Genomic DNA, 20,482 nt, shown 5'->3' with positions numbered 1-20,482 from the left:
TTTAACGAAATTTTAAGTTTTCAGAAACAAGTTAGTCATTTGGGACATTGATGAACATTTAGAATTTCACAAATATTTTTTCAAATAGAGCAGGACCAGATAATCTAGCAATTTTCTCTTCCTGTTTTAGAATACTGTAAACTCATTGAGGAATTTAATTTTTTTTAAAAAAAAGGAAACAAAATGAAAAGGAATGAAATACAAAATCTCTCATCAAAAGCACAATTAATTCACGTGATCTATCTGGAAAGCTACACAGAAAAATAATAGACCTTGTCCACTGGACTCATCAAAAATTAATGGCAAGTGTCTCAAGTGAAGTGCACGGCACATACCTGGCATATCTGAATTCCAGTGAGTGAACCGAACCTCTTCCTCAATGGTCCATTGAAAGGTGCCTTTGTTTTGTATATCTGAAAGTCCTGTCCAAAAATATTTTTCAGGCCTCAATCCAATCAAACTAGTCAGGAATGCTTGTTCATATCTTTAAAAAAAAATAAAAAAGAAAAGAAAAGTGAACATCCAACTAAGCTTTAGAAACATTTGTGCAATATTTTAAAAATTATCAACACAAGAAGTATCATAGTTCTATGTTTGAACTATGATTTAGTTGGCAATTCAAACACGAACTAGTACACTTGTATGTCACTTGAATTATACAAAATTTCCCTAAGTAAATGTGAGCTTACAAAGAGAAAAGTACCATCAGATTGGGTGAATCAAATCATTCAAATAAACTCAAGCCATGTCTCTGTAGTCCTCATTAGGCTCTCTATCCTGCTTCAAGATTTTAGAGAATTTTAAAAACACAAAGAACACTAAACATTCTTCAATACATTGTTCCAAAAAGAAATCCAGTTTTCAAATACACCAAATGTTGTTCTCAATTCTTTTTACTAATGATTTATTTTTATTAATTTGAAAGGCAGAGTTACAGAAAGAGAGAGAGACAGAGAGAGACAGAAATCTTCCATCTGCTGGTTCAATCCCCAAATGGCTAAAATGGGCAGGGCAAGAGCAGGCCACCAGCAGCTGGAAGCTTCATCCCGGTCTTCCACGTTAAGTGGAAGGAGCCCAAGCACTTGGATCATCTTCTGCAACTTTCCCAGGTAATTAGCAGGGAATTGGATCAGAAGCAGAGCAGCTAGGACTTGAACCAGCATCCCTATGGGATGCCAGTGTCATAGGCGGCAGTTTAACCCATTATGCCACAGCACAGGCCCCTGTTCCCAATTCTTGATTAAGCAAGTTGAGGGGTAGTAACATTGCCAAAACAATACAAGTAGGTAATCTGCATGGATTTTCCCCTCGATTTTGTTCTCATCTCTATTCTGAAACAGAGGAGAAAATCACAAGGCAATATAAAGAAGCAGAGATTGAATCTCGAGAAAGGCCTGAGGGCAGAATAATGAATGCAAACACTTTTGCCCCTTCTGGATTCTCATCTATGTCTTTGGCATAATCTCGTAACAGTCCAATTCAGTTGGCAAGGCTAACAAAGTTTGTCCTAAATGGCAAACATAAAACAAAGTATGCTGCAACACAGGCAATGAGCTTTCTTTGGAGCAAAAGAAAAGTGGTCCACGAAGTTTCCAGGAACAGAGAGAGGCATAGAAGACTCCAGAGAGGGCAGAAAGGGAAGATAGAGAGACCCAACCTTAACCAAACTTATGAAAAAAAGGTTTGGGGGTGGGGTGGGGACAGCACCGCCATACGCTGATTGATTTCTGAAATGCCCACAGCGGCTGAGGCTAGGCTGGGCCAAAGTCAGAACTTGTGAACTTAGCCCAGATCTCGCATGTGGGTGAACCATCACAGTTGCCTCCCAGGGACTGTATCAGCAGGAAGCTAAAGTTAGGAACCTGTGGGACAGGGGTACCTTAACTGGTGTCTTCGCTGCTAGGCTAAACATCAGCCCCCAACAAGAAGACACTTATTTGATCACAATCTGAATTAGTTTATTCCCTAAACAGAACAAACCAAAAACCCTCCAATTCAATTTAGTTTTCTTAAATATCTGGTAACCAGATATTTAAGATATTAACAGCAGAGTTAATAGGCTCCTAAGTATATATATCATAGAAAATCCATAAGGAAAAACAAATACAGTGAAATCTTGCACACAGTACTCCAAGTTTGAAGCACATCAGAACATATCTCCATGGCACTTACCTCCCTTGTCATAAGATTAAAAAACTACCTGTGTTCTGACACTTATGTGTTAGCCTTATATCAGGGTGCTACGAGATGTATTACACATGTCGTTATACATGACAGAAGGGTGCGGGTTGAAATTCAGTTCCTTTATAAAAACTATTCAACTATTATGACATCTTGGGGGCGGCACTGTGGCCTGCAGTGCCAGCATCCCATATGGGTGTCAGTTTGAGAGCCGGCTGCTCCACTTCTGATCCAACTCTCTGCTACGGCCCAAGAAGATGGCCTAAGTCCTTGGGCCCCTGCACCACATGAGAGACCAGGGAGAAGCTCCTGGCTCCTGGCTTCGGATCAGCACATCTCCAGCTGTTGTGGCCATTTGGGGCGGGAACCAGCAGATGGAAGACATCTCTCTCTGCCTCTGCTTCTCTGTAACTCTGCCTTGCAAACAGTTAAATAAATAAATCTGTTTAAAAAAATATTATGACATATTTCATTGGAAAAAAGAATGTATTTATTTATTTGACAGGCAAAGTGACAGAGAGAGTGGGACAAAGATCTTCCATCCATTGGTTTATTCGCAAAAAGCCACAACAGCCCACATCTAGTCCAGGCTGAAGCCAGGAGCCTGGAACTCCATCCAGGTCTCCTATACAGGTGGTAGGGGCCCAAGTACTTGGGCTGTCTTCTGTTTCCTTTTCCAGGTACATTAGCAGGGACAGAAATGGAGTAGCTAGGACCTAAACCAGTACTTGGAAGGGATGCTGGCTTTGTAATGGTGGCTCAATCTACTGTGCTACAATGCCAGCCCCTGATATCTTTCATTTTTTCAAAGGATTTTAAATTATCAATTGCATTCCCTACTTTTTATTAGGCCTATCATGAAAGGTCAATAAATATAATTTATGGTATTGGAATGTAATAATTTTTATCTCCATACTGCAAGAGAAGTGGATATTTTTGTTTAAGTTTCCTTTGTGTCTAATCCAAGACTTTGCCAACAATAGGTAAAGAAAAAAAAATAAAACTTAAAGATGGATGAGATCCTACACATCAGAAGTTAAATAAGACGTTCCAAGTCCAGGGGATTTTCTTGACCTATCAGTCTATTAACATAGCAAAGGAAAGAAACGAAGTGAAGAATGAAAATACTGAGAAAATTATTCAGTAAAATCTCTCTACATTCTTTATTGGTGGAGGAAATAGTAAATATAAAAAAAGGGATTTTTGAACCAATGAATTTGATTTTTCCTGCTTGAAAAATTTCAACTAATCTGATTTTATCCTCACACATTGAATACACAAGCTGATTATCATACTCTACCTCATAAATAGACATAATTTAAATAATATAAAGGAATATGTATATCATGAAAAGTTCATCAAAACATACCATAACTTTAAATATATACAGTAAGTCAGAAAAAGGTAGATCTTCAAGCTGCCTCTACTAGACTACTGGTAAACCGTCCCGAATACTGCTTTATTGTACTAAAAGTAGCAAAATATTTTACAACTTTAGCAATGAAGAGTCCAAATAAGGATAATATTTTAATGTTTCTACCTCTACAAACCATACCTCCAGATTCTACATAATCTGCTTGGAAATTTAAAGCATATTGATATCTAGGCCTTGCTGAAAACTTTTTACTATTTGACATATTTTTAAATTCAATTAAATTGGTTAAATACCTGTCTTCAACAGTTGTTAAGTAAGCTTTCTCACTTTCACAAGTTTGGTTTGCTTCTGTAAATGTAGAAAGTGTGTGTCCAATCAAATAGCAGTAAAAGCCATGTCTTTTCCAGCCCTAGTAATGTTATCAACAAAGGAAGAAATAACAAATTATCATGCATGTTTACTGGAAAATGTTATTTTAATTCTTCTATCATGAAATACAAATTGATCAACAATTGAAATGTCTAAAGAACACATATCTGAAGAATTCAAATGCAATGAAAAGCATATACATAATTAATAAAGAAAAAGGGCACATATTATTCCTCATTTGACAAATTATGATACAAAACGGGAGGATACAGTCATTCTCTCTACCTCCAGTGCATCCTCCAATAAAAAACTATTTAATGCTCACTGAGGAAATTAAGCAGCATAGCTAGGGTTTTTGCTTTAGAACAGGTAACCACAAGAAGTAATTTGGGGAATAGCAATCCTAGCTGCCTATTAAAGCCAATAATTGATGGTTAGTACTAAGCTATAATATCTGGGCATAGGAGAGAATTTATTAAACTTCAAGCAACATTCTTTGGTGTGGTTCCTGTCATATATAAAATACATAAACATGCTAGATAAAAATATAAAAATAAATGAAAAATCTATACTATGGGTAGAGAGGAAGAATGAATAACTTTCTGGTACTGTGAGGGGTCAGATGGGTTAACAGATAGTCAGGGTGGTCCTAATAGAATTTGGGGTGTAAAATACTTGCACCCTGCTTCCTTAAAAATCTCCAAATTTACCTTGAGAATAGAAGGGAGCTCTTCCTGAGCTCACAGCTTATTGTGAAAACCAGCTACCTATCCACCCTTCTGGATAGTTTTTTGTTTTATCCTGAGCAGCCAAACAGGATGGAGAATTGTAAATCGGGTCTTTTGATGGGTTTTGTCCTCACCTGGTAACTAAATGCAAATCTGATTGTCAAGTTTTTTTCCTTCGAAATTGTACCCCAGAGCTGGGATTTTCCCTCTCTTGGAAGCCCCCTTCCATGCCACTGTGGCTGGAGGTCTTTGACTCTAATAAATCTTTTTAAATCTCTCTGCTTGTCCACTTGAAATTTCTTCTTCCATGTGAGACAAAGAACTGAGATAATAATAATTTCTCCACCACTGTTTTCCTGTTACCAGTACCAAAAATAAGGGTAACACTAACATTTGTTTGGAAAGTACCTAAGCTTAGATTGCTGTTGCCCAAAGGTGTATCAGATCTAGACCAGGGTCCAAGGAGCTTGACTATTACTGTCCATTCAGAATATGATATTTGATCTTCGACTCACCGGAAGCAGGGAGCTAGAATTCAGATTCTTGTATAAAGATAATACCACTAACAGTAGCCCCTCTGTGAAAGAAGAGCTAGAAAATTCTACTCCCAGAATCAGGAAATGAAAGGGTCTTGTCATCTGCCTAGGGTTCTGGGTACCAAATTCACTTGAAAATGAATTCCAAATCACTGATGAGTAGGAGCTCCAATTTTACACTATCCAATATTGTATGAGAATCAACCGCCAAAATGATTACAACAGTACTCGGTAAATAAAGGGGGAATCTCTTAGTCACTGTAAGAAGCAGAATGCAAAACCATACAACAGAAATACCTCCGCAAACCAGGTCATGTGAGACTATGGTATCTGAGGGTAGAGACAAAGATAAAAATGGGTACTAAATCTCCAAAACGTGAGGGAAAATGTCTCATTTCAAGGAAAAGTAAAAAACTTAATAATTTTTTAAAAATTACAAAAATAAGCATGTTTGACATGGTTTAGTGGCAGAAGAAACAAAGAATAACAGAAGAGCAAAATACTATGCACAAAAAAAGGAGGATTTGAAAAAAGTAGAAGTTTTAGGAAAGAAAAATATAGTAATGAAGTAAAAAAAAATATCAGATTAAAGATAGACAGGGTTTCACAGAGAAGCAGTAAACTGGATGGCTATATCATAGATGAAAATATAAAAGGGGTTGGCCAGTGGCATGGCTCACTAGGCTAATCCTTCGCCTGTGGCACCGGCACCCCGGGGTTCTAGTCCCGGTTGGGGCGCCGGATTTTGTCCCAGTTGCTCCTCTTCTAGTCGAGCTCTCTGCTGTGGCCCAGGAGGGCAGTGGATGATGGCCTAAGTGCTTGGGCCCTGCACCCACATGGGAGACCAGGAGGAAGCACCTGGCTCCCGGCTTCGGATCAACGCAATGCGCCAGCCGTAGCAGCCACTTGGGGGGTGAACCAACGGATAAAGGAAGTCCTTTCTCTCTTTCTCTCTCACTAACTCTGCCTGTCAAATATATATATATATATATATATATATATATATATATACACACACACACACACATATATATATATATATATAAGAAGGGGTTAAAACACACTGATGGAAAATACAGACAATAGAGTATCAAGACTGAACACTGACCTAAGAGAAGTTTCAGAAGCAGTGAATAAAATTAGTGATAATTTTTAAAAATTCAAGGATAGATATATATCTTCAAAATGAAGAATCAAACAAAGTCTAAATGAAGACATACTGTAGTAAACCTGCTGAATGCCAAAGACAGCAAGATTTTAAAATCATTTAGAAAGAAATGATAGAATACCTACCTCAAAAAAATTCCATATAACAGATATTCCAGTGGCAAATATAAGAACCACAAGAAAATAAAATAATATATAAATTTCTAGCAGAAAGTAGTTTTAAAAGGCAGGTGTTTGGCCTAGCAGGAGGCCCACATTTCATACCGGAGTGCCTGGGTTCAAGTCCAGACTCCAGTTCTCACTTTGGGTTCCTGCTAATGTACACCCTGGGAGGCAGCAGGTGATGGCTCAAGCAGTTGGATCCCATGGAGCTCCTGGTTTCTGGCTTGCACCTTGCCCAGCCCTGGCCACTGTGAGGATTTGGGGCGTGAACCTGCAGATGAGAGCTCTCTCTGTCTTTCTGCCTCTGTCTCTCTCAATAAATAAGAAAAGAATTTCTTGAAACCAGACCATAGTTAATCTACAATTCTTTTTTAAAAGATTTTATTTGAAAGGCAGAATGACAGAGAAAGGGGGAGAGTCAGAGAGAAAAACAGATTTTCTTTTTTTCCCCTCCATTCACTGGTTTACTCCCCAGATGACCCCGAGAGCCACAGCTGGGCCAGTCTAAAGCCATGAAGCCAGGAACCCCATTGTCTCCTACAGGGGGGTAGGGGCCCAACTCCTTGGGCTGTCTTCTGCTGCCTTCCCAGGCACATTAGCAGAGAGCTGGGTCATAAGTGGACCAGCAAGGACTTGGAGGCAGAGGTTTTATCTGCTGTGCACAATGCTGACTCCAGAGCAGGTGTCTTTAAACTGGCCAGATTATTTAATCTCTCTGAATTTCAGTTTCCTCTTCTAATTAGGATGCTAATATTTCTCCTTTCAGTTCATTAAGACCCAATAGTAGCTGTACCTGTACTTGCCATTATTTTCCTGTTTTTATTATTTCCTAATAGTTAAATTAAATTAATATTTATCAGAGATTGTAGATATGCACTCACCAATAGGTAAAAATAAAATGTAAAATTTGGATTGATCCTGTGAAATTAATAAAAATTTTAAGATGTTTTTGATTGTTCTATAAAATTAAAAATAACATACATATATGCATATGATTAAGCAAAGGATGGGTGACTATAAAGAAACAAAGTACCTGGTTAGGGGCAAGGGACCTGGGTTCCAGCCATGCCTCTGTTGACTCTCAGAAAAATTCTTTGGGATAAAGTTTCCAGAATGTTAAATTTAGGAAAGGAATTTTGAGCATCACTAAGAGCCTTCCTATCTCTAATAATCCATGATTTTCTGTTATCTGCTCTATTTTTCTTTGTGGTTTGTTCATATGGTACAAGTTATGTTGCACAAATTCTCAGCCCTCTGGTGTTATAAGATTATGTGACCATGACATAACACTCTTGGAAAGAGAATTAGTTTCTACTTCATGTTTCATCCAAGAGAAGTGAGAAAGGACAAAAGAGGAAATGCAATTAAACAGGAAAATAACCATAAACCCTGTATTTTATAGTTTCTTTATGCTTTATAAAATTACTTTATAAAGGCAATTCACTTTATATGCCGAGAACCATTAGACCTGAAGGGAGGGACTACTGTCACACAGGTGAGGTTGAACACAACAGTTTATGCAATTTTCTTTAGTTTCTGAGTTACTGCTGATACCAGTTGGGGTCTCGATCTCCTGCCTCCCATTCCAGTGATCTACTGAGAATACTCACCACGAGAAGGTCCTCAGAAATAATGCAAAGGAGAAAAAATGCTTAAGGATAATTTGCTATTAGCAATTTGAGATTCTCTACTAGAAATACTCTAGACAACTCATTGTATCGTAGACTACAGGTACCTGGATGGCACTTCCTCCAAACTCAGCCTTCACCTCATGACCCTCACTGGGATCCACTGGATGTATCATTTTATTACCTGTCTTCTCTCTCTTCCAAGTCCATGACATTCGAAAAGGAGCTGCCAACCATGTTTGCCCCTTTATTAACTATATAGAGAACTCCCAAAACTTAAGTGAGAACAGTGATACCAAGCACGTACAATAACTGAACATTTTAGACAGTTAAAACATTTAACTGTGATGATAACAAAGCGTTTCACATGCAAAAATAAAGCCAACTATATCAAACGTTGCAGACCTGAACTCATTGCACACATTCTGTACTCACTTTCCTACATCCTGTTTCTACTTCCACTATTCCTGTAGCTTGGGTTCGAGATGTCATCTTGCAGATATAGTTTAGGGGCCGCTCGCAGGCCCTATCTGCCCAGTATCCATCCTACAAAGAATGAAGAAGGAAAAAAAAAAAGATTCTGAGTTATTTGACTTTGATGTAATTTTCTCACAACTGTGCCTTAGAGAAGGAAAACTAAGGTTCAAGGTTATTATCAAGCTTATGGCATCTACAAAAAAGAAAAGTAAATTGACAAAGATACAGAAAGAGATTGTAGCCCTTATAGAATTTTACATCTTAGACATACAACCACTGTTGAGAGAGAGCTAGAACTAAAATGTGGTAAGTCCTTAAATGATGGTGCTCTCAGAAGGTTTTCATACAGCCTGCACTTCTCAGTCTCCACAGTCAGCTCTGTCTTCAAGTTAACCAGGTACATTTAGATCACCCAGGAAAAACTCCCCTCACCCAGTGCACCAACTGGAAAATAAACCTGAAACCACCATCATCTCTCTGTTCCTCTTCCTGTTCTACTGACCAGCGTCCTCCTGGATCTGAGGCTCAACCTTGCGCTCTTGCAGATTTCTAACCCTCTCCTCCTTCCCTAGAGATTTCATGTTACGATTACCTTTCCTTTCTCTGTAACTGGTAAACATGGTGAAAAACAGCTTCCTAATGGTCTGTCTGTGATTCATTCCCCTGTTCTCACTTGTTCTCTGACCCCAGCAATCTGGCGCTCTCCCCTTCAGGGAGTTACATTACAAACTGCAGATTGGTCTCTCCATTTGCAAGAGAATATATTTTTCCTAAACCTCAATGCTAACTAATGATCCTCTCCACTTTTCTACCTCTAACTCCACTCTGCCAGCGCCTTACAAGCATTGTGCTCTGTGGTGTCCTCTGCCTACTATTTGGATAAAGCATACCTACTCTTTTCTTCAGTTTCACTTAATCACAGTACAAACAACCACAATGATAAATATAGAAGAAAATATTTATTGAACTCTAAGTTTGGGCCAGGATCTGCACACAATGTATGCATGAACCCATTTGATTCTCATGCCAACCTGTAAGCTAGGTACAATCATCATTCCTACTTTATAAACGAGCCAAGCAGTTGGGCAGCAAAACCCAGCTTCTGAACCACCATGTTCATCATTTGCAAAAACAATCCAATGGTAATCTTCTGTCACTAAGGTCATATTTAGATTATGGAGGCAATCATCTCATACAGCATCTCCATATAAACCAAACAAACAAATGGAACTCCCTAAGGATAGATCCTAGGTTGTGAGACCCATGACAGATCTAACAAGGTCTAAATCTATTCAGAGTAACCAAAGGTACGATCAAAGCTATGATTTTATCAACTAAATGATATGCAAAGATGCTTCAGAAAGGTCATGGGAAAATGGAATTAAATAATTTTATTTTGGTGCAAAAATTTTGAAATCTATGCATATGATGGATCTTCAAAACAGTCATGGAAAATGACTATTTTTAAAAAGTATGGGGGTGGGCATTGTAGTACAGCAATAAAGCAGCCTCTTAGGATATCTGCATCCAATTTTAGAGTGTCTGATTTGAGTCCTAGCTTCTGCACATCTGATTCAGCTTCGTGCTAATGTGTACCTTTGGAGACAACTGATGAGGCTCAAAAACTTGAGTCCCTGCCACCCACGTGAGAGACCCAGATGGAGTTCTGGGATCCTGGCTTCAGACTGACCCAATCCCAGTTTGTTGTAAGATTGGGGAATGAAACAGTAGATGAAGGATCTTTCTGTTTCTCTGTTTCTCTCTCTCTCTCTCTCTCTCTCTCTCTCTCTCTCTCTCTCCCTCCCTCCCTCTCTCTGCCTTTCAAATAAAAATAAATGTTTTAAACTATGCATGGATTTCAGATATTTTTAGCATCAAACCAAATACATCTTTTCTATTCTCCATAAATAAAACTTCATGAAGTGCCCTCATAATTATATGATGGCATTTAGAGCCCAACATGGGAACAAATATGAGCATTGGTTAATGGTTCATTTTGTCTTTGAACTAAGAGTTTCTGTCTCTTGCCCTTCTAGTACTCTTGAAAATTTGACTTTGATAGAATTTATACAGAATCATGAAATTGAACATCAATTTGGTTTCAATGTTGATCTATATCAATCTACCAGTAGTAGAAACTATCTAAACAAACATATGTAATAAGTGGGACTGAAGAAATAAACCCCCTGTAGTTTTAACCAGGTATCAGCAATGCAAGTGGCCATACCTTGCCTTTCATCACAACACAGTCCTCCTGCCTGTTGTTCTCATGGCTTGGTTCTCCACGAAACCATTTGGTAAAGGTTACAGGGGTCCCATCACTCCACTCAAAGTACATTTGAATCTTGATGTCATTTAAGCCAATCCACAGCTCATCATTTGGCTCTAAACAGGAAGAAAAATGCAAAAGTAATATATTCAAAGGCTGCTTTGCAAAGTCAGGAGGGAACCAGGAGAGGAGGATGATGTGCTTTATCAACACAGCTCTATGCCCTGATATTGTAACCATCAGAAAAGTGATCATAACCATCATAAAAAATGCTGATCTGAGTTAATTTCTATAGACTTAGATGCTAACCACATTCTATGTTGTCAGCTTTAAGTTACATAATGTATGCTTTGCATTGTGAATGTGACTATATTCTTTAATTACCTATAAATTATATCTCCTGGTACTTGTAAAAACAAAATTGACATAGGTCTATTATTACCTTTTTCCCTGTGAAGCTGTTTTTTAAAAAAATAAATAAATAAATAATTTACCATGCCAACCACACTCATGTTGTTGGAAATATGGCAGCCTATTTATATAAATCTAACCAACTACTATTAGATTGTATTTTTTAAATATAGCAAAAAATTTAAATCCACTTCTACTTTACTGACTCAAGTTGTTATCAAGAACATTTTAGGGGGGACAACACTGTGGTTTAGTTGGTAAAGCCGTCACCTATAGTGCCAGCATTCCATGTGGGTGCCAGTTCTAGTCCTGGCTGCTCCTTTTCTGATCCAGCTCTCTGCTATGGCCTGGGAAAGCAGTGGAAGATGGCCCGAGTCCTTGGGCCCCTGCACCCATGTGGGAGACCCGGAAGAAGCTCCTGGCTCCTGGCTTCAGATCTGCGCAGCTCTGGCCATTGCAGCTATCTGAGGAGTGAACCAGCAGATGGAAGACCTCTCTCTCTGTCTCTACCTCTCTCTGTAACTCTGTCTTTCAAATGAATAAAATAAATCTTAAAAAAAAAAAAAGAAAAACTCTAAATAGCACAACAAAAATAGGAAAAGTTGAAGTGATGGAAGGTCTAAGATTTCAGGACTAAAAAGAAACTTTTACAGATTTTTAAGAAATTAAGGACTACACAATTCAACATCTATTTAATTTGTATGATTGGGAATTCCATCATGAATAGTTGGTATATGATCTTTTAATGTTAAATTAAATTACTTCAGGGGCCAGCACTGTGGCATAGTAGGTAAAGCCGCTGCCTGTTGTGCTGGCATCCCATATGGACGCTGGTTCGAGTCCCGGCTGCTCCACTTCTGATTCAGCTCTCTGCTATGGCCTGGGAAAGCAGTATAAGATGGTCCACATCCTTGGGCCCCTGTACCCATGTGGGAGACCTGGAGGAAGCTCGTGGCTCCTGGCTTCAGATCGGCACAGCTCCGGCTGTTGCAGCCAATTGGGGAGTAAACCAGCGGATGGAAGACCTTTCTGTCTGTCTGTCTCTCTGCCTCTCCTTCTCCCTCTGTGTAACTCTGACGTTCAAATAAATAAATAAATCTTAACAAAAAAAAATCTGATAACACACAGACATGTGAACCAAATAAAGTGTCTACTGTTTAAAAAAATTAAGTTACTTCAAAGAATGTAAAGGTCATGCTGTGATAGAAAATGAGAAAAATACCATAATATATAAGAATTTCTGTAAGCGGTTTAGTTTCTTCCTCCTAAAAGTTGTCATTCAACTTTGCTTTTGGAGAAGTCCCTGGTTGGCCTTATGCCAGCCCCAGCAGATGTTTCCAGGCCCACAGAGCATGAGTGACATTGCCGGGATGAGCCCCCTTTCCTTTCAGTTGATTTGGCAGATCATGGTCTTTTGAGCAACAGATGTAGGCTTCTAAGAGAGCTCACAGAGACTCCAAGATGGCTGAATGAGGCAAAGATGCGCTGCTTTTGTCCAGGGGAAAATAGCAGAAGAAAAGAAGAGGAAGTGCATTGCCAGGAGAGAGTTGGAGAGAAGTCTGCTGTGGAAATTCTACAGAAGGAAGAGGGATCCCGTGGAGCAGCGTGGACGGTGCAGACACATAGCAGTGAGAGGGGACCACACACATGACTCCCGCAGCCAGGGGCTGGTGGAGATGCCGGCACAGGAGACCGAGCTGAAAGCAGATGGTGGTAACCTCATGCCCTGCTGATAGTGCCTGAAGGAGAACCTTGCACGCCACACTGACTTCGAGTCTAGCCTGGAGCCTAGTGGGGGACCAGAGAACCCACATAATCCAGTGAAAGAAAATCCCGTTTCTTTCTCCCAATTCCCCAACAATGACATCTGGCAACTGTGGGGAGAAGGAGCCAAGTTGACACCAGTAGAGGCTGTGGTGGCTCTCATACCTGCAAGTGCCCAGGGGATTTTAGCAGAGGGAAAAATCCACATTAAGCACTGACGTGAGTTTGGCTGGGAGGGTTGTCAGGGGGCTGGGCACCCGCACAGGACTGTGAGGTGCCCCCATCCTCTCAATATATCAGAGGCTCCGAGGCTCAGACTGCCAAAGCAGAGCGTTCACAGGCAGCTGGCTCTTGGAACATCCCTAATTCTCTGAATGGGGCAGGCTCACGGGGCTGGGCAGATCCTCTGCAGCCTACGATAGATCATATGCTAGGCCACAAAGCAAGTCTCGGCAAATTCAAAAAAACTGAATCATCTGCTGCATTTTGTCTGAACACAATGGAATGAAATTAGAAATTAACAACTTAAGAATCTTTAAAAAATATGGAGACATAAGAACAAACCAAAAGGGAAATCAAAAAATGCCTGGAAACAAATGAAGATGACAATATAACATATCAAAACTTATGGGATACAGCAAGAACAGTTCTAAGAAAGAAGTTTATAGCAATTAATGCCTACTTCAAGAAATTGGAGAGGCCGGCACTGTGGTGTAGGAAAAGCCACCTCGTGCAGTGCCGACATGCCATATGGGCACCAGTTTGAGTCCCGACTGCTTCACTTCCAATCCAGCTCTCTGCTGTGGCCTAGGAAAGCAGAAAAATATAGTCCAAGTCCTTGGGCCCCTGCACCTGCATGGGAAGACCCAGAAGAAGCTCCTGGCTTCTGGCTTCGGATTGGTGCAGCTCTGGCCATTGCAGCCAATTGGGGAGTGAACCAGCCGATGGAAGATTCTCTTTCTCTCTATCTATCTATCTCTTTCTCTCTCTCTGCCTCTCCTTCTCTCTCTGTGTAACTCTGACTTTCAAATAAATAAAAATAAATCTTTTTTTAAAAAAAGACAAGAAATTGGAAAGGCATCAAATAAATGAGCTATCAATGCATCTTAACAACAAACCAAACTCAAAATTAGTAGGAGGAGAGAAATAATTAATTAAAAAAGAAATAAAAATAAACCTCCCCCCAAAATATGAAAGATCAATGAAATGAAGAGATGATTCTTTAAAAAAAAAAAAAGCTGAAACACCATTGGCCCCAACCAAAAAAAAAAAAAAGAGGAAGAAGACCCAAATTACAAAATCAGAGATGAAAAAGGAGATGTAACAACAGATACCACAGAAATAAAAGGAATCATCAGGAATTATCACAAATAGCTATATTCCAACTAATTGGAAAATCTAGAAGAAATCAATATATTCCTGGATGCATACAATCCACAAAACAGAATCATGAAGACATGGAAAACTTAAACAGACCAAAAGCCAAACCGGAGATTGAATGAGTAAATAAGACCATCCTGACATAGAAAAGCCCAAGACTGGATGGCTTCACTGCTGATTTCTGTCATACATTTGAAGAAGAACTAAGTCAAATTCTTCTCAAACTATTAAAAATAATTAAAATGGAAGGAATCCTCCCAAACTCCTTCTATGAGGCCAGGATCCCTGTAATTCCTAAACCAGAAAAAAATACAACAGAGAAACAGAATTATAGACCAACATCCCTGATTAACATAGACACAGAAATCCTCAACAAAACACTGTCTAATCAAATCCAACAACACATCAGACAGATCATTCACACCAACCAAGAGGGGTTTATCTCTGGTAGCAGGAATGGTTCAACATATGCAAATCAATAAATGTTATATTAACAAATTAAAGAATAAAAACTATATGATTATCTCAATAGATACAGAGAAAGCATCTGATAAAATACAACATCCTAAGGCCAGTGCTGTGGCATGGTGGTTAAAGCTACTGCCTGCAGTGCCAGCATCACACATAGGCTCTAGTTTGAGTTCCAGGTACTCCTCTTCTAATTCAGCTTTCTGCTATGGCTTGGTAAATCAGCAGAAGATGGCCCATGTGCTTGGGCCCCTGCACCCATGTGAGAGACCCAGAAGAAGCTCCTGGCTCCTGGCTTTGGATTGGGTTAGCTCTGGCTGTGGCAACCATTTGGGGAGTGAACCATAGGATGGAAGGCCTCTGTCTCTCTCTCTGCCTCTGCCTTTATGTAACTTTGCCTTTCAAATAAATAAAATAAATCATAAGAAAAAATACAACATCCTTAAGCAAATTGGGTATAGAAAGAACAATCCAGGGCTGGAGCTGTTGCACAGTGGGTTAAGTCATGGCCTGCAGAACTGGCATCCCATATGGGCACCAGTTCGAGTCCCAGCTGCTATATTGCTGACCAAGCTCCATGCTAATGTGCCTGGGAAAGCAACAGAAGATGGCCCAGGGGCTTAGGCCTTTGCAACCATGTGGGAGACTCAGAGGAAGCTCCTGGCTCCTAGCTTTGGCCTGGTCTAGCCCTGGGCTTTTGTGGCTATTTGGAGAATGAACCAGCAGGTGAAAGATATTCTCATTCTCATTCTTGTTCTCATTCTCTCTCTTTCTCTCTCTCTCTCTCTCTCTCTCTCTAACTCTGCTTTCAGAGAAATAAATAGGTCTTTAAAAAAATAGGAATATTTCTCAATACAATCAAGGCAATCTATGACAAACCCATAGTCAACATCCTACTGAGTGGTGAAAAATTGGAAGCATTTCCACTAATATCTGTAACCAGACAAGGATGCTCACTTTCCCCATTGCTATTCAATATAGTCCTGGAAGTTTTAGACAAAGCCATTAGGCAAGAAAAAGAAATCAAAGGAATACAAATTGGAAAGGAGGAAGTCAAGTTATCCATTTGTAAATGATAAGATTTTTTTTAAAGGTTTTTATTTATTTATTTGAGAGGTAGAGTTACAGACAGAGAAAGGGACAGACAGAGAGAAAGGTCTTCCATCCACAAGTTCATTCCCCAAATGGCTGCAATGGCTGGAGCTGAGTCGATCCAAAGCCAGAAGCCACGAGCTTCTTCTGGGTCTCCCATGTGGGTGCAGGGGCCCAAGCTCTTGGGCCATATTCCACTGCTTTCCCAGGCCATGAGCAGAGAATTGTATTGGAAGAGGAGCAGCCAGAACACGAACCGGCACACACATGGGATGCCAACACTGCAGGCGGAGGATTAGCCTACCATGCCACAGCATCAGCCCAAATGACATGATTCTATATATAGGGGGATTAGAGGACTCCACCAAGAGAATATTGGAACTCATAAGAGAGTTTAGTAACATTGTAGTATATAAAATCAACACACAAAAATCAATAATCTTTGTATACACAGACAACGCCATGGCTAAAAAAGAAGTTGTAAGATCAGTCCCATTCACAATAGCTACAGAAAAATTATATACCTTGGAATACATTTAACCAAGGAGGAAAGAGATATCAATGATGAAAATGATAAAACATTAAATAAATAGAAGAAAACACAAAAAAATGGAATATTCCATGTTCATGGATTAGAAGAATTAATATCATCAAAATATCCATACAACCAAAAGCAATTTACAGATTCAATGCAATCCCAATCAAAATACCACCAACATTCTTCTCAGATCTAGAAAAAAATGATGCTAAATTCATACGGAAAAACAAGAGAGCCCACATAGCTAAAGCAATCTTAAACAACAATTGACAAAGGAGCTAAAATCAATCCTTTGAAAAAGGACAGTCTCTTCAACAAATGGTCCTGGGAAAGTTGAATCTCCACGTGAAAAAGTTTGAAATAAGACCCTTCTTTATATCTCATACAAAAATCAACAAAAAATGTTCAAGGATCTAAATCTATGACCTGGGGCCGGTGCTGTGGTGCAGCAGGTGAAAGCCCTGCACTGAAGCACCAGCATCCCATATGGTGCTGGTTCTAGTCCTAGCTGCTCCACTTCTGATTGAGCTCTCTGCTATGGCCTGGGAAAGCAGTAGAAGATGGCCCAAGTCCTTGGGTCCCTGCATCCACGTGGGAGACCCAGAAGAAGCTCCTGGATCCTGGCTTCATATCAGTGCAGCTCCAGCCATTGTGGCCATCTAGGGAGTGAACCAGCAGATGGAAGACCTCTCTGTCTCTACCTCTCTCTGTAACTCTGCATTTCAAATAAATAAAATAAACATTTAAAAATAAAAAAATAAATATCTGATACCATCAAATTACTAGAGGAGAACATTGGGGAAACTCTGCAAGACATTGGCATAGGCAAAGACTTCTTGGAAAAGACCTTGGGAGCACAGACAATTAAAGCAAAACTAGACAAATGGGATTACACCAAGCTAAGAAGCTTCTGCACTGCAAAGTGCAAAGTGAAGAAGCAACCTACAGAATAGGAGAAAATATTTGCAAACAATGAAACTAATAAAGAACATCCAGAATCTATAAAGACTTAAGAAACTCAACAATAAATAAACTAGCGAGTTAAGAAATGGGCAAAAGACTAGAACAGGCATCTTTCAAAAAGAGGAAATTCAAATGACCAATTGACACATGAAATGCCACCAGGGAAATGCAAATCCAAACCACAATGAGGTTTCACCTCATCCCAGTTAGAATGGCTGTCATACAGAATTCAACAAACAATAAATGCTGGTGAGGATGTGGGGGGAAAGGTACCCTAATCCACTGTGGGGGGACTGTAAACTGGTCCAGCCACTGTGGAAGATAGTACGGATATGCTTCAGAAATCTGAAAATAGATCTACCATATGACTTAGCAATCTCACTCCTGGGAATTTGCCCCAGTGAGATGAAATCAGCATATGAAAGAGTTCTCTGTATACCTGTGTTTATTGCAACTCAATTTACAATAGCAAAGATATGGAATCAACCCAAATGTCAATCAACAAATGACTGGATAAATAAAACGTGGTATATACACCTTATGGAATACTACTCAGCTGTAAAAACTAAAGTCCTGTCTTGTTTACTTAGTGTAGGGTTAATCTTATGATATAAAACAAAGCAGAAGTAGATCATTGTAAAAATTAGAAGAATAAGAAAGGAAGCTGGAGGAAGGGTGGGAGTGTGGGCAGGAGGGAGGGTAGGGTAAGAAGTATCATTCTCCCTCCTTCCTAAATCTGTATATCATTCATGAAATACATGAAATTTGTTCACCTCAAAAAATTGAAAAGTTAGATGCAAAAATGACCAAAAAAATAAATTTTTATCAATTAAAAAAAAAGAAAGAGAAAGACCTCAGTTACCCCTCAAGAATTTCAGGTGAAAATCAATGAAAAACTAAACTCCAAAGTCTCATAATTATAATAAAGTATTAAAAGTTTCCTATATATACTTTTCTCGTCAAAATGTCCCACATTATTACTTTTATAATTTCTAAGCACACCCTATCCTACAAACATAATGTAAGAAACATAAGTATATATATTTGTAAAACTGTTGTTAGTCTGATTTTTGTAAATCATGGAAGTTAAGTTTAGTCATAATTTAAGTGTACAGGTCCTAGTTTATCTATTTGTAGTGGATTTGCATGATTAATATAAAAGATGTCATCTCGACTAGCTAAAATAGATCTTTTTATTTGGAAGCAATGTTAATTTTCCAACTTATCTTTACCTTTATCAATATTATTTTGTTTTAAATAAATAAATCCTTACTGATTTTTTAAATGGAAGCTTTTCTAATTCATTCTCATGCTGAATTTAAAAGCAATCTTTGTTACCGAACTTTCCAATCTAATGACAGCAATAAAAATATAAGCTTCTCCTATTACTATATGTTATAAAAAGTAGAATATAATCTGCACAGTAGCTCCAAAACCATCTTAACTAACCTGTTTTCTACTGATTCATTTGCAAACTTTACTACCTGTTATCACTGTCATAATAAACTTCAGTAACTGTTATTTAGATATCTCAGTTCTTTATTATCTTTATAATTAGGTTATTATCTTTAGTCTGAATTTTCCAAGCAAGGTGAACATGGAATAATCAAGAAATTGTATATGGAGCCGGCGCCATGGCTCAACAGGCTAATCCTTCACCTAGCAGCGCCGGCACATCGGGTTCTAGTCCCGGTCGGGGTGCCGGATTCTGTCCCGGTTGCCCGTCTTCCAGGCCAGCTCTCTGCTGTGGCCAGGGAGTGCAGTGGAGGATGGCCCAAGTCCTTGGGCCCTGTACCCCATGGGAGACCAGGAGAAGCACCTGGCTCCTGCCTTTGGATCAGCGCGGTGCGCCAGCCGCAGAGCGCCGGCCACGGCGGCCATTGGAGGGTGAACCAACGGCAAAAAGGAAGACCTTTCTCTCTGTCTCTCTCTCTCTCACTGTCCACTCTGCCTGTCAAAAATTAAAATAAATAAATAAATAAATAAATAAAAATTTAAAAAAAAGAAATTGTATATGAACTGCAGCAGACCATACCCACGGCCAAGAACACTCAATGAATTAAACAGAAGAGGATGAGCTCCACTGCGCACCGATGCCACATGTAGCAGTGCTGGGTTTTTTTTTTGTCTTTGTTGGCCACTACTCTGCTGTTTCTCAGCTGTTTGTCTTCTGGCACACAACCCCCTTAATTTCTGATCCTGTGCATCAGGAAGCGTCTCCTCCATCCCCCCATCCACTTCCTCTTGTGTTGCAGGGTGGAAATGAAGAACAGCTGCAGCTATTCAGCGGTCTCATCAGTGGAAGATGAAAATGATAATCATTTAATCAACAAACGCCGTGGAGTGCCCATTATCATTATGTTGTTTCTCAACCCTCTCCTCTTCAGGACAAGCATGCCCAACCTGTTTTGCCCAACATTTTTGTTGGTACATTTTCTTTGTATTTAAAAAACCATATACATGAAATCAAGAGCCAAATTTCTTGCAAAGATTTAAGCCAACACCTAATCACACCAAAAAAATAAATAAATAAATTCCCATTCCTCCCACTGTTCATCCCCCATTACAGCATTAGCTGTAATAACATCAGAAAAATCATAGCTTGAGATAGTTCATTTAGGGAATTTTCTTGTGAGATAAAATGTGGGCCTTAAAAAAGAAGACACATAAAAAGACATGAGCAATTGCAAAAAAATTAAACATCATTGAAAGTTTAAGGTACACTGCTCTGAAACCAGATTATAGGTTAAAAAAATTAAAACTATCCATAAATTGAATGTTTTAAAGAAATGGTATATTTTAAAGAAAATTAACTGAATGATCTTTTAGTTAGAACTTGTTGAATTACTATACAATGTTCACATTCTAGACATGATTAGCATTTGTCATTAGATTTTAACGTAGTTAATTTGAACGTCTTAAACTTCACTTTGATGACTACATTTTTCAGAGATGATGTAGAGGGGAGAAGACT

The 20,482-nt window shown here is 39.1% G+C and overlaps 1 protein-coding gene across 1 annotated transcript in view; it reads right to left on the bottom strand.

The window, feature by feature from the left end:
* The window catches only part of MRC1 (mannose receptor C-type 1), a 113,590-nt gene that overhangs the window by 53,765 nt on the left and 39,343 nt on the right, over positions 1 to 20,482 (bottom strand). The window contains exons 8-11 of the mRNA XM_062210526.1: positions 10,851 to 11,008; positions 8,582 to 8,692; positions 3,850 to 3,965; positions 336 to 484 (exon numbers count right to left, since the gene is read on the bottom strand). Coding sequence (XP_062066510.1) covers positions 336 to 484; positions 3,850 to 3,965; positions 8,582 to 8,692; positions 10,851 to 11,008 — 534 coding nt within the window. The remainder of the gene's footprint in view (positions 1 to 335; positions 485 to 3,849; positions 3,966 to 8,581; positions 8,693 to 10,850; positions 11,009 to 20,482) is intronic.

Source organism: Lepus europaeus, chromosome 14 (genome assembly GCF_033115175.1).
Source record: "Lepus europaeus isolate LE1 chromosome 14, mLepTim1.pri, whole genome shotgun sequence".
Classification (NCBI taxonomy): Eukaryota; Metazoa; Chordata; class Mammalia; order Lagomorpha; family Leporidae; genus Lepus; species Lepus europaeus.
Note: the sequence above shows the minus strand (reverse complement) of the source record. Positions and strands in the feature narration are given on the sequence as shown.